The sequence below is a fragment of the Bison bison genome, unplaced genomic scaffold (assembly GCF_000754665.1).
Source record: "Bison bison bison isolate TAMUID 2011002044 unplaced genomic scaffold, Bison_UMD1.0 scf7180017863955, whole genome shotgun sequence".
In the NCBI taxonomy this organism is placed as follows: Eukaryota; Metazoa; Chordata; class Mammalia; order Artiodactyla; family Bovidae; genus Bison; species Bison bison.
Genome location: NW_011494527.1, coordinates 436534 through 451508, shown reverse-complemented (window position 1 = coordinate 451508; position 14975 = coordinate 436534). Strand labels below are relative to the sequence as shown.

Below are 14975 nucleotides of genomic sequence, written 5' to 3'. Positions count from 1 at the left end.
GTCCTTTATCGAGTCCATCTTTGCATGAAATGTTCCTTTGGTATCTCTAATTTTCTTGAAGAGATTCCTAGTCTTTCCCATTCTGTTGTTTTCCTCTATATCTTTGCACTGATCGCTGAAGAAGGCTTTCTTATCTCTTCTTGCTATTCTTTGGAACTCTGCATTCAGTTGTTTATATCTTTCTTTTTCTTCTTTGCTTTTCACTTCTCTTCTTTTCACAGCTATTTGTAAGGCCTCCCCAGACAGCCATTTTGCTTTTTTGCATTTCTTTTCCATGGGGATGGTCTTGATCCCTGTCTCCTGTACAGTGTCACGAACCTCAGTCCATAGTTCATCAGGCACTCTATCTATCAGATCTAGGCCCTTAAATCTATTTCTCACTTCCACTGTATAATCATAAGGGATTTGATTTAGGTCATACCTGAATGGTCTAGTGGTTTTCCCTACTTTCAATTGAAGTCTGAATTTGGCAATAAGGAGTTCATGGTCTGAGCCACAGTCAGCTCCTGGTCTTGTTTTTGCTGACTGTATAGAGCTTCTCCATCTTTGGCTGCAAAGAATATAATCAGTCTGATTTCGGTGTTGACCATCTGGTGATGTCCATGTATAGAGTCTTCTCTTGTGTTGTTGGAAGAGAGTGTTTGTTACGACCAGTGCATTTTCTCGGCAAAACTCTATTAGTCTTTGCCCTGCTTCATTCCGTATTCCAAGGCCAAATTTACCTGTTACTCCAGGTGTTTCTTGACTTCCTACTTTTGCATTCCAGTCCCCTATAATGAAAAGGACATCTTTTTTGGGTGTTAGTTCTAAAAGGCCTTATAGGTCTTCATAGAACTGTTCAACTTCAGCTTCTTCAGCGTTACTGGTTGGGGCATAGACTTGGATTACTGTGATATTTAATCAGTCAACAATAAAAAGAAATGAAGTACTGATACATGCTACAGCATGGATGAACCTTGAAAACATTATTCTAAATGAAAGAAGCTAGTTACAGGAGGCCACATATATTATTTAATTTGTATGAAATGTCCAGAATAGGCAAATCTATAGGGACAGAAATTAGATTTTCAGTTGCCTAGGGCTAGGGGATTAGGGAGGAAATGAGGAATGACTAATAATGGGAACAGGGTTTCCTTTGGTGAAGCATGAAAATATTCTAAACTTAGATTGTGGTAATGATTGCACAGCTCTAGTACTAAAAGCCATTGAACTGTACACTTTAAATGGAGGTATTGTATGGTGTTTAAAGAGAGTATGTACCATATGATTCCATTTATATAAAATATTTTAAAATGCAAGCTAGTCTATAGAAAGCATCAGCAGTTTCCTGGGGATAGAAGGGTCAGGGGGATTATAAATGGACATGACCAAATTTTTAGGGGTGATGGATATGCTACTGTCTTGATTGTGCTAATTGTTTCATGGGCATATATGTGTCAGAACCCACGAAGTTGTGTACTTTAACATGTACAGTTTATTGTATTTCAGTTCAGTCCCTCAGTCGTGTCCGACTCTTTGCAACCCCATGAATCGCAGCACGCAAGGCCTCCCTGTCCATCACCAACTCCCGGAGTCCACCCAAACCCATGTCCATTGAGTCGGTGATGCCATCCAACCATCTCATCCTCTGTTGTCCCCTTCTTCTCCTGCCCTCAATCTTTCCCAGCATCAGGGTCTTTTCCAATGAGTTGGCTCTCCGCATCTGGTAGCCAAAGTATTGGAGTTTCAGCTTCAAAATCAGTCCTTCCAGTGAACACCCAGGACTGATCTCCTTTAGGATGGACTGGTTGTATGTCCTTGCAGTCCAAGGGACTCTCAAGAGTCTTCTCCAGCACCACAGTTCAAAAGCATCAATTGTTCGGCACTCAGCTTTCTTCACAGTCCATCTCTCACATCTGTACGTGACCACAGGAAAAACCATAGCCTTGACTAGACAGACCTTTGTTGGCAAAGTAATGTCTCTGCTTTTGAATGTGCTGTCATTGTATTTCAGTCACTTCTTTTTTAAAATAAGCCATAGCAAACACATACGTAATTCACTAATGTGACAAACACTTTGTTGGGCACTAGTGTAGCACCAGCTCCCAGGGTTTCATGGCAAGGAAAAGCTGAGTCCAGCCTGCAGGACTACCCTGTGAGGGCACAGGCAAGCACGAATATGATTGCAAAATGGTGTGTACAACCTGAGCTCGACAGAAACACAGTCTCTGACTTGGGATTTTTTGGCTTTACAGTGGTGCAAAATTGATATGCCTTCAGAAACAGTACTTCCAATTTGAATTTTGATCTTTTCCTGGGCTAGTGATGTACAGAGTGATTCTCTCGGGATGCTGGGCAAGTGGCAGTGAGCTGCAGCTCCTAGTCAGCCATGCGATCATAAAGGGAAACAACCATTTTGCTTTTGACTTTCAGTACAGTATTTAATAAATTACATAAGATATTTCACACTTTATTATAAAATAGGCTTTGTGTTACATTGCCCAACTGTAAGCTAATGTATGTGTTCTGAGCATGTCTAAGGTAATTAGGCTGAGCTGCGATTCATGGGGTCGCAAAGAGTCAGACACGACTGAGCGACTCATCTGATCTGATGATGCTCGGTAGGTTACATGTATAAGTGCATTTTTAACTTAAGATATTTCCAACTTATGATGGGTTTATCTGGATGCAACGTATGATAAAGTTGAGTTAGATTTGTATGCTTGGGGAGTCTCATAGTCACCCTTGTGGGGACAGATGGAGGGGAGGAGTGTTGGGGAGGCTTCCTGGAAGAGGTAGCACTTGAGCTTAGCATCCAAAGGCAGACACAGGTTACACGTAGAATGTGGGGTTTTCTGATGACATAATGGTCCTCCTCCGTGACACTTACGTAGGGGGAGCAGCAGTAGCACGTAGTAAGTGCTTGTTACGTCTCAGAGGGGACCTGACTATTCTGTTCACATCAAGGCCAAGCTTTTCCCCCAGGAGCCGCATCACAATGCAGAGGAGTGCTGGGTTAACATGCAAGATCTAACATCCTTCAGTGCCCTCGGCAGGCTTGCTATTATTCAGTTATTTGTGATTCCATCTTTAAAGTCTCTTTTTGCCGTGTTGCTTGCCGTGTGAGAGCCGGGACTGAGTGACACATCCCCATCCTGTCTCTGGCAGGCAGTGTAGTTGACAGCACAGTTGTTAAAAGATGATTTGCTGATGGATTTGGATTTGGGTTCCCCTGGAGAAGGAAATGGCACCCCACTCCAGTATTCTTGCCTGGAAAACCCCATGGATGGAGGAGCCTGGGAGGCTACAGTCCATGTGGTTGCAAAGAGTCGGACACGACTGAGCGACTTCAATCCTTGGATTTGGGCCGGTACAGAGCATATAAGAATACATTCACCTAGCGGCTTCAGGCATGGCTCAGACTTTTTGTGACGAGTATATGTGAAGCAGTTCAACAGTCCTGTCCCCAACCTGCACTGCCATCTGTATCCTGGTTCTGACCCTAGTCATGCCAGTTCCCTTCACCCTCTCTGCCTCCCACAAGCCTCAACTAGTGGCCTGATATTTGGAGACTCTTTCTCTGGGTCCAATCCCAGAGTCTCCTGGGCTGAGCTTCTCCTGAGAAGGTCAGGACCGTCTGCTCTGGAGCAGGCCATTCTGGCCATTGGCCTACTTTGGGCAAGTTTGGCTTTCTTGGGTCCTATTCAGGGACCACTCACGTGTGTTTTTCTCTTCCTCTTGCTGCTAGCCCTCCTCTATGCCACCATCTTTGGGAATGTGACGACCATTTTCCAACAGATGTACGCCAACACCAACAGGTACCATGAGATGCTCAACAGTGTCCGGGACTTCTTGAAGCTCTACCAGGTGCCCAAGGGGCTGAGCGAGCGAGTCATGGATTACATCGTGTCCACCTGGTCCATGTCCAGAGGCATTGACACAGAGAAGGTAAGGAGGTGATGGGCTCAGGTAAACCACTCACCCCTCAGCCTTCCCAGGGATTCCTGAGCCTTACCTCAGACGGTTCTCACTCCTGGCTGTGCATCTGAACTCACCTGGATGTAGTTTTGGAATCCCAGGTCCCACCTCCAGAAACTTTGATTGCTTGCCCATCAACCTTTCTGAAGGACCGGCGATTAAGAGAGATTACCAACTGGTAAGGCAGATTGTATCAGTATCTCCTGAAGAGGAGATGGCCTAGCAGTCTGTCTATGGCAGGATTTCCTTATCAGCTGATATGCTGGTAAGAATCAGGGCCACCCAGGGTGAGATGACCAATATTACTGATTTTCCTTTCACCTCTTGCCCCAAGATGACATATCTCTGCTGCTAATCCACTTTTGATTCAAAGTTTCCGATTCAGATTTTTGATATATTGTTCATGCATGAATTTTGATTTTCAGAATATTGTGCTACACTATAATTTGTTTTGGGGCTTCCCTGGTGGCTCAGACGGTTAAGAATCTGCCTATAATGCAGGTGACCCAAGTTCAGTCCCTGAGTTGGGAAGATGCCCTAGAGAATGGCACAGCAACCCACTCCAGTATTCTTTTCTCAGAAATCCCATGGACAGAGGAGCCTGGCGGACTACAGTCCGTGGGGTGGCAAAGAGTTGAACACAACTGAGAGACTAACCCATGATTTGTCTTGATGGCTGAGTTTTTAAATCTCCTTAAATTTTGTGTCCAAGGCTATTGCTTTACTCTAGTCTTGGCCCTGATGGGACTCCCAGGATGTGGTCATTAAAAATGGGTTTCCAGTCATCATCCTGGACCTTTGGAATCAGAAAATTTGTGAGGAGAAATGAGGTGGGATGGAGATGGAAAATCTGCATTTTGAACAAGGGTCCTATTCATAAGACAAGTCTGGGAGATACCGACCAAGGGCTTTTACTTAATAAGCAGTTGATTTGACCAGAGCATCCCTTAGGCTCTTTTCTAGATATTCCTGTGAAATAGAAATGGCAATAGATCCCTACCAGTCTCCAAAAGTTGCATTATTCTACATGCATTCCAATAAACTGAAGAAAATTTGGTGGTGCTGGAAAGAACAAAGATATTTGAGAATGATCATTTGTGAATGATCTCCTTTGTAATATTTTCTTTGAGCAAAGATGTAATCCTAGGTTAGTTTTTCTCTGCTTCTTCAGTCTTTGGAATGGCTTTTCTCTCTTTAATCATCATTCCCTAAGTATTCAGGGAATTCTGATTCCTTCCCTTGTTAGAGTGAGGCAAACAGAATGATATTACTGTTGAAAAATACCTTATGACACCTTCAAAGCCAAACTCAGTGTCTTGGGAGTCCGCTCTTCACACTCTGGTCTTTCTCCATTAGAAGGGTCCCTTGAGAGTTGACAGTTTAAATGGAAAAATTTAACTAAATTTAACTGGTCCCAACTTCAAAGGGAGGATACTTTGATTTTGTTGAATATCTGCTGTAATAATAGCAATAATGAAACCATACCACATACCAGCTGCTGCTGCTGCTAAGTTGCTTCAGTCATGTCCAACTCTGTGCGACCCCATAGATGGCAGCCCACCAGGCTCCCCCGTCCCTGGGATTCTCCAGGCAAGAATACTGGAGTGGGTTGCCATTTCCTTCTCCAATGCATGAAAATGAAAAGTGAAAGGGAAGTCGTTTAGTTATGTCCGACTCTTTGCGATCCCATGGGCTGCAGCCTACCAGGCTCCTCTGTCCATGGGATTTTCCAGGCAAGAGTACTGGAGTGGGGTGCCATCGCCTTCTCCGAATATACCAGCTAGCATGTCTTAAAGTTGTATTAAGAGCAGATACTTAACTGCACTTCTGGCCCTGCGTTCCTGCTTCACATGCTTCACAACTACCCTGGAGAGGGAACTGTCCTCAGGTATGAAGACCCAGCAGCCCAGTTAACTTTATTAATTGCCCCCAGTCACAGAGTTGAGAATGGCAAAGTCTGGATTTGAACCCAGTTTTGTCTGACTTCAAAGCTTGTGCTTTTTCCTACTACTGCTTTTAAAAAAACAACAACTGTAAAACACAGACTGGAGGGAAGGACGAGTCCAAATTGGGGTGCCCTCCTCTCTCAGATGGGCAGGCATTGGTTGGGAGGGACATCATCTCTGGCTTTGCTCACCACTGGCCGCACTGCTCCTGTTTTTCTATTCTGCTGTCTCGACCCAGCCCCTGGAGGTTCTGTGGGTGCCTGGCAGCTGATGGAGCAGAAAGGAACTCGGATCGCTCAGCCCTGAGGCTCCTTTTCCCAGGGGCCAGGATGCCTTTGTAAATCTGATTGTCCAGAAAGAAGTCCTCTTCTGCCCTCACTGCAAGGCTGGGCTGGGCGGCTGCCCCTGGGAGACAGCACTCATCAGCTCTGCTCCTCCCTTCCCCTGCCTGCTGTCTCCCTGGAGGGCTCTGGGATTTTCCCTAGGTCCTGATCCAAATCGAAGAGGAAGTATTGTGGCAGCTCAGGGCAGAACTCAGCCCGGCCTGGGGTGGCTGCTCTTCCTTGGCAGGCAATTGCTGGGGAGAGAGCCAGTCCCAAGGCCCTGTCTCCATCCCACCACCTCCATTCCAGACTGGAATGGTCAGTGATGACCGGGGCGTCTAGGGGATGTGTGTGCAGTGGAAGGGTGGGAGTGCTGGGCAAGTCTGACGTTAGCAGTAATTAGCTGACGACTTTGGACCTTAGACCATCATGGGTCCCTCTGAGCTTCAATTTCCTTGTCTGTGACACATGAAAACTAGATGACTTGTAAGGCTAAGGCTGACCTCTATGATCCTTTGGACTCTGACGTCCAGAACTTCAAAAGCCTCCCTCAGGCTGACCTGCTGCTCTGCTGCGATGATACCATCAGAAATGAGAGCCCTTGTGCATTGAGCCCAGTCACATGTGGGCATCAAACCAAGTCTTTAACACCACAGCGCATGGAATCTTCCAAAGAATTCTATACACAAGTTAGAACAAGAAGACTTGGGGAACGTAGAGCTTTAAGTTCACATGACTCGAACAAGTGGAAGCCAGGAGTCCAGATCTGCTTCATCCCAAAGCCTGTTCCCGCACCTGTGCTTTATCCATCCTGCCCCCACCACCCCTTTCCCCCAGGGAGGCTCCATGAACCTCCATGGTGGCATCTCCTCGGGGCTTCTGAGGCCTCAGAGACCAGCAAGAATTTTCTCTCCTCAAACCAAGCAGAAGGGCAGGTAACCCAGGAAGACGACAGGGTCTCAAGCTGGTACCCTCCCTCAGAGAGAGGCGTTCAGGAGCCCCTGCTGGTGTAGGACCAAGGCAAGGACGATGGGGGTGCTGGTGGCTGAGAGGGTCTGTCATTTCTCCCCTCCAGTCCCCTCTCCTCCTCACACGTGCTTTCCCTGGGCTCTGGGAACAGGGCCCATGAATAAAACATTGTCTCCACGCCTCTGCTGGCAAAGCTCAGCCTGAGGGAAGGGAAATATCGAAAGGTGAATTCACCTGGAGAGCAAATCTTAGTTTCAGACCGCTGGGCACAGTTTCGACATGACAAGCAAGTGTTCCCCGCTCCCTGGTGTTCTGCTTAGAGAGAGAGGATCCAGATTAAATCTGCCTTTTCCAGGAGTCTTGCTTTAATGAGTCTGAAGGAGGGGAAGTACTTAACGAGCACTCTGCCTAAGCATTGGCCATCCGATTTTCCCCTGCCTCAGTCAGTCCTCCAGCCCCACTCCCAGGGAACATGCTCGCTTCCTTGGCATCCTGCCATGGCAGAGCAGCAGAGGGGACCTGCATTTATTGAGTGCCTTGCTGGGGCTGTGAGGTGTCACGAGGCATAGATACCAGGTGCACTGGTAGATATACTTTCATTTAATCCTCACGGTGAAAGTGAAAGTCGCTAAGTCGTGTCCAACTCTTTGCAACCCCATGGACTATACAGTCTATGGGATTCTCCAGGCCTGAATACTGGAGTGGGTAGCCAGTCCCTTCTCCAGGGGATCTTCCCAGCCCAGGGATTGAACCCAGGTCTCCCGCATTGCAGGTGGATTCTTTACCAACTGAGCTATGAGGGAAGCCCTTAATCCTCATAAGGCAGTGATGAAAATCAAAGTGTTAGTCACTCAGTCATGTCCTACTCTTCGTGACCCCCTGGACTGCAGCCCACCAGACTCCTCTGTCCATGGAATTCTCCAGGCAAGAATACTGGAATGGGTTGCCATTCCGTTTTCCAGGGGATCCTCCTGACCTGGGGATCGAACCCAGGTCTCCTGTGTTGCAGATAGAGTCTTTACCAACGGAGCCACCAGGGAAACCCAATATTTTTTTTTTTTAAACAGCAGAAACAACACAGGGAGCCCACCCTAGCTCTCTGTGGTGATCTAGAGGTGTGGGATCCAGGGAGGGGAGGGGAACTCAGTAGGGAGGGGAATGTACTTACAATTAGGCTGATTTGCATTGTTGTACAGAAGAAACTGGCTTCCCAGGTGGCGCTAGTGGTAAAGAACCGGCCTGCCAGTGCAGGAGACATAAGAGATGTGGGTTTGATCCCTGGGTTTGGAAAATCCCCTGGAGGAGGGTGTGGCAACCTGCTCCAGTATTCTGGCCTGGAGAATCCCATGGACAAGGGAGCCTGGTGGGCTACAGTCCACGGGGTCACAAAGAATTGGACATGATTGAAGTGACTTCACACACACACACACGCAGCAGAAACTAACTCAACATTGTAAAGCAATTTTCCTCCAGTTAAAAAATAAATTTAAAAAATAGGAAAAAAGAGAAACTGAAGTGTAGAGCAGTGAAGAGAGGGGGGAACTGAGATTCCAAGTGTTGGGCCCCCTCTTTCCAACGCAGAGTTCAGGGCATGCAGAGCCGGTGGGTGGAGCAGCGCTGTTCCGGACAAGGGGAGGTTGAAGTTGGGTTTGAAAGAGGCTGCGGGACTTCAGGATGTGGAGGTGAGCACCAGGAGCACGGGCAGACGGTTTGTGCTGAGGTGGAGGAGCAAGGGTGGGGAAGTGACCAGCACCGCCAGGAGATGTCGTCACTGAGCACATTTGATGTTATGCCCCCGGTTTTGTTCACAGGCTAGGATGCGAGAAAGGGTTGTTTTAGGAACACTCCTGCTTTCTCAGAAAGAGTCCACCTGGAGGTGTCCCTTGCGTTACTTCACGCTTGCTACGTAAGGGGCCACGAATGGTTTCTCGCAAAAATTTAGTCCAGAGAAGTGTTTCTCCCCGTAGGAAAGACTGAGACATTTTTATTTATTTGGGAGGTGAGACCCACATGGCCTCTTACAGTTCCCAGTTTGCCTTGAGTTCCTTGAGAGCCAAAGAGCAAGCCCTTTGGTTTTGGGCAGGTGTATCATGTAGGAAGTGCTTGGTATCTACACTAGGCTCTGGAGTGAGCCTGCCTAGTCAGAGAGTCCAGCTCTGCCATTTCCTGGTTGTGCAACTTTGGGCAAGTTATTGATCATCCCCGGGCCTCAGTTTTCTCATCTGTAAAATGGTACCACAATAGCACTTACACCAGAGAGTTTATGTGAGGATTCGATTAGCTGGTGCACAGAAGACTTGAAAATGTAAGATCACACCTCTCATGACTTTCCTTCTGTTTTCCTTCTCCATCGTTCTCCTCAGCACTTACTACTGAATTTTACTCCTTTTGCTTTTTATTTGTCCCCTCCCACTAGTAAGTCACACAAAGGCAGGGCATTCTGTTTGCTGCCTACATCCTCAGAGCCTGGAATGATCCCTGGCATACACTAAAGTGTTCAGTAGCTAAGTATGGAATGAATGAATGACTCCAAAGTGCTTAGTAACGCCTAAGGAAGTGCTCAGTAAATATCACTTCATATCTCTCTTCGAATCAGTCCACCTTCAGTCCATCAGCAGACCATGGCAGCTGTATCTTCAAAATATGTTCAGGATTTGATTACTTCTCTCTGGCTCCCCTGGCAACATCCCAGTCCGAGTCCCCTCCCTGCTCCCCGGAGCCCTGCAGGAGTGGGCTAACCCAATACCTGGGCTTCACTCCTGCCATCCAACAGTCAGGGCCCGCTAATTCCACTCTGAAGCTGCCACAATCCTCTTAAAATATAGAGGCTCCCCATCCCTCCCCTGCTCAGAGTCTCCCAATGTGTCCCTGTCCTACTCAGAATCAAAATCAAAGTCTTTTCATAATGTAAGTCTCCACATCCTCTCCAGCTTGTCATCCTCCTGTAGCCCCCTCTCACACCCCCAGCTTTCCCCTCATTCACACGGGCTGTTGCTCAGGTCCTCTCACAGCCTTTGCGACTCTGCTGGGATGTTCTTTCATAGGGCTCCCTCTGACATGTTATGCAGATGTCACCGTATTTGTCACCTACTCAGGGAGCCCTTCCTGGGTTTCCAAAGGGTCTCACGTACTCCCAGCCCCTTGACTCTCAAGTCCCTGACCTGAGCATTTGGCACAGATTTGGGGGCCCCTGTCTCTCTCCCACAGGGACTGTGGCTGTCTTGTCCACTGGTGCCTTGAAGAGTGTGGTCTAGTCTAGTGGGTGTCGCTTTGGCCCCTGGGGAGCTGAGAGAGCAGCGAGCTGGAGGCCACAGCAAGGATCCTGACGCGTTTTCTTCCCGTGCTCGGCCAGGTCCTGCAGATCTGCCCCAAGGACATGAGAGCGGACATCTGCGTGCACCTGAACCGCAAGGTCTTCAAGGAGCACCCGGCCTTCCGGCTGGCCAGCGACGGCTGCCTGCGGGCACTGGCCATGGAGTTCCAGACGGTGCACTGCGCCCCCGGGGACCTCATCTACCACGCGGGGGAGAGCGTCGACAGCCTGTGCTTCGTGGTCTCCGGCTCCCTGGAGGTGATCCAGGATGACGAGGTGGTGGCCATTCTAGGTAGGTACTGCCTTTGCTGGGTGGAGGCTTCCTGGCGGCTTGGCTTTGCTGCCTCCTTTAACCAGAGATGGCTTCACATGGCTGGCCCAGTGGTTAGCATCCAGGCATCTATCCAGCAAACACAGGTCTGAGTGCCTGTCTTGTGTCAGGTGATGTTTGAAGCACTCAGGATCCTTCAGTGACAAAAATGATTCTTTTGTCCTCTGGGAGCTCTGCTGGGGGAGGAACAATAAGCAGACATTTGAATATAGTGGCAGGGACACCTGCCTAGGATTCAAGTATTGGGGGTGGCTTCCTGGAAGAAATGACACCTAAGTTGAAAGCTAAAAATTGAGCATGAGTTAGCACAGAAAAGAGAAGGGACACAGGAGTATCTAAGCAGAGGGGAAGCCATGTGTGAAATCACTACAGAGAGAGAGCAGGCATGATTCATTTGTACAACTGTCAGTACTCACTATGGCTTGGAACACACACAGCAAGGAGGGGCATGGTGAGAGGTGAGGTCAGGAAGGGAGCTGAGCTCCAGGCAGATTGTGTCAGGCTCTGAAAGCCAGATTAAGGACTGGGATGTTATATTGAGGTGCCATGAAGGGCTTCAAGCGAGAGAAAGGCATGATCAGATTTGCACTTTAGAAAGATGATTGTAGTTGCTGACTTAATTGAAGAGGGAAGGCGGTGGGTAGAGAGATGAAGCTGGAGACTTGTTATCTAGGGGCAAACTGGTGGTGCCCTAAACTGTTACTCGTGCTGGGCAGATACAGAGGACCGAGTGGAGTTGACATATTTAAGAAACAGAATCCACAGCTCCTGATGGTGGATTGGTTGTGGGGGAGAAGGAAGTCAATGGATGAGGACTACTGGTGTGCCATGCACTGTGGTAGGGAGTGTGGCGGGGGAGCAGGGGCGTGGGGGAACATGTGCGCATTTGGTGCTTGAGCATCCGTGGCCTTGGAGAGATTCATCCAGTTGCTGGTGGCAGCTGCAGAACACCTCTTTAGGGGGGCATATTTGCCTCTCTGAGGGGGCAAGCCACCGCAATAATACCCACCATTTATGGTCATCTATTCTGTACCAGGCATTTCACATACAGATCCTCAGTTCATCTTTACAGTAACCCTACAAAGTGATTTTATTATCACCATTGTGTAGGTGAGACAATGAAAGCTCAAACAGGTTAGAGAAGTTTCCTAGGACCTCAGGGTTGATGAGGTCCATGGAGTCAGCATCTTGGAGTGCCTCAAACTCCAGAACCTCGGCTCTGATCCACTGAGCAATACTGCAGTCCTAATGAGAACACATGTAGTTTGCCGGCTCATTCAGTTTGCCAGACACTGGTACACATTGTGGACTTTTTTTTTTTTAATCTTTGGGTGTGCTTTCTTAGGAAACTGAGACAGGGAGAGATTGTTACACTGAATTAGAGTTGAGATTCAAACTAAGTATCCAGACATAGATAGTATTTTTTGTTAAAGCCTGAACTTTGTTTCTGTTTGATTTGGGAGTATATGATATCCAGCCTCTTTTCTCCCCTGCCTCTGAGTCAACTTGCCCTCTTGATTACATTCCACTCAGGGTAACCCAAAGATGCTCGGTATTCCTTTAGCATACGCTGGCAGATGGTGGGAGGGAGACTGAGATAGAGATTCAGCAGGGGATGGAGGCTGAAACTTCGTTCAAGTAAATTTTGGATTCCTAGTACGGCAACCCACTCGAGTACTTTGTCCTGGAAAATCCCATGGACGGAGGAGCCTGGTAGGCTGCAGTCCATAGGGTCACTAAGAGTCGGGCATGACTGAGCGACTTCACTTTCACTTTTCACTTTCATGCATTGGAGAAGGAAATGGCAACCCACTCCAGTATTCTTGCCTGGAGAATCCCAGGGACAGAGGAGCCTGGTGGGCTGCTGTCTCTGGGGTCGCACAGAGTCGGACACGACTGAAGCGACTTAGCAGCAGAAGTACCCACTGAACTCTGCAGAGTTGTTCTGTCCCTTACCTTCCTCATCAACAGAGATGTCAGATTTGATTGTGCATAAGGAACAGCACACACCAAGGGTTCAGTTCAGTTCAGTCCAGTCACTCAGTCATGTCCGACTCTTTGCGACCCCATGAATCACAGCACGCCAGGCCTCCCTGTCCATCACCAACTCCCAGAGTTCACTCAGACTCATGTCCATTGAGTCAGTGATGCCATCCAGCCATCTCATCCTCTGTCATCCCCTTCTCTTCCTGCCCCCAATCCCTCCCAGCATCAGAGTCCTTTCCAATGAGTCAACTCTTCACATGAGGTGGCCAAAGTACTGGAGTTTCAGCCTTAGCATCATTCCTTCCAAAGAAATCCCAGGGCTGATCTCCTTCAGAATGGACTGGCCAACAAAAGTCCATCTAGTCAAGGCTATGGTTTTTCCAGTGGTCATGTATGGATGTGAGAGTTGGACTGTGAAGAAAGCTGAGTGCCGAAGAATTGATGCTTTTGAACTGTGGTGTTAGAGAAGACTCTTGAGAGTCCCTTGGAGATCCAACCAGTCCACAGAGGGTTAAACCATTGCTTTAGTATTGCTGCAGGGAAGACATTTATCTCTACCTTTAATACTAATCAGTGTCCCCAGTAAAGAGGATTTTCCTTCAGTGATAACTCTCTGGACATTTGCCTAGCTGAGAAGAAGGGTAACTAGCAACTAGTGGGCTCTCTCTTGAATTTGAATTTGAGTTGATCATTTGGTGTAGGGTGTCTTTCACCCATTTCCCTCCCTGATAACTTCCCATTTGCATTTCCGAGGAGTGTAGCCTCAGACCAGTACCACCCCCCCGATACACTCATACTCAGGGCTTCCTAATCAGCCCCCACCCCCACCCCAAGCTAAACCGCTGCACTATTAGGGGTTGGATTTGGCCACCTAGGCATGGAGGTAGGAAGAGCTGCAGAGGGTGAGGAAGGCAAAAGGTTACTTCCCAGCTCCATCTCATATCCCTTCAGCCTGGGCCTCTTGTGGGGAAGCAACCAGAGCTTGGGCTTCCCAGATGGCACAGGGATAAAGAATCTACCTGCCAATGCAGGAGACATAAGACACATGGATTCAATCCCTGGGTTGGGAAGATCCCCTGGAGTGGGAAATGGCAGCCCGCTCCAGTATTCTCACTGAAGAATTCCATGGACAAAGGAGCCTGGTGGACTACAGTCCTTGGGGCTACAAAGAGTCAGACACAGCTGAGCATACACACACAACCAGATTTGGTTCATTGTTGACTTCCTTGGTCAACTGACTGCTTCTCCAGGTCCAGCCCTCTGCCTTGGGCCCTCTTGGGCATCCTGCCAGCTCCAGCTGGCAATGTGGATAAGACCTCTGAAATAGCTCAGCAGCTTCAGATTCAACGTGGTGGTTTCCCTCAGGCTGTCCAGACTGGAAAAAGCAGGTATCTTCAGGAGCCAGACTGAGTCCAAAGAGTAGGTCCTAGCTTGACCTCCTAAAGAGTCTTTGGCATTTCAAAACACTCTTACCCTATAAAAGGATGGCACAAGTCCTTTGCATGAACTCAGCCTCTGGGCCGAGAGATACGAGAGTCCAAGCAGTTTTCTCCCTGGAAACTTCAGAGTCTTGTTGTTACTGTTGTTTTTCTCAAATTAGAATATCCTTGCCCAATAGACTGAAATCAGTTTGTTCTTGCGAAGAGGGTTCGGCATCCAGCAGGTATTAGAACTAGAGCTTTATGGTCCTTCAATGCCTTTCACTTCAGTCCACTTGAAATTTACTGAGTCAACTGTCATAGAGGTGGGGATGAAGCAGTGGACCAAATGCCAGGCCAGCCTTCAAGGAGCTGCTGCACATGGTGGAGACAGACGTTATTAAAAAGACACCAATCATACTGCTTGGTAACTGTTGCCATAGACAGAATACAGGTGCTTATTGAGGGTTATGGGATATGTAACTATTGAGAAACTACCGTGTAACCAGTGCTTCAATGAGAATAGCCAAGGAATCCTTAGTTGCCATAAAGCAGGAGGCTTTCAGAAAAAACCCAGAACTCATCCATCTCATTCCTTCGGTCTCTGGCCTCTTGTTATCAGTTCTTTCATTTACGCTCTGCTAATTTGCTTCCTCCTTCCAGTTCTGATATTCCACCTCCATTCTCTGTTTAATTTTAGCACAGACTCCAAGAACAAGGAAAAGGGTCAGG

The 14975-nt window shown here is 48.0% G+C and overlaps 1 protein-coding gene across 2 annotated transcripts in view; it reads left to right on the top strand.

Annotated features, from left to right (window-relative positions):
* KCNH1 (potassium voltage-gated channel, subfamily H (eag-related), member 1) overlaps positions 1 to 14975 on the top strand; it is a 438757-nt gene that overhangs the window by 300074 nt on the left and 123708 nt on the right. For both annotated transcript variants that reach the window (XM_010833882.1, XM_010833881.1), the window contains exons 8-9: positions 3728 to 3927; positions 10548 to 10800. In XM_010833882.1, the coding sequence (XP_010832184.1) occupies positions 3728 to 3927; positions 10548 to 10800 (453 nt within the window). The remainder of the gene's footprint in view (positions 1 to 3727; positions 3928 to 10547; positions 10801 to 14975) is intronic.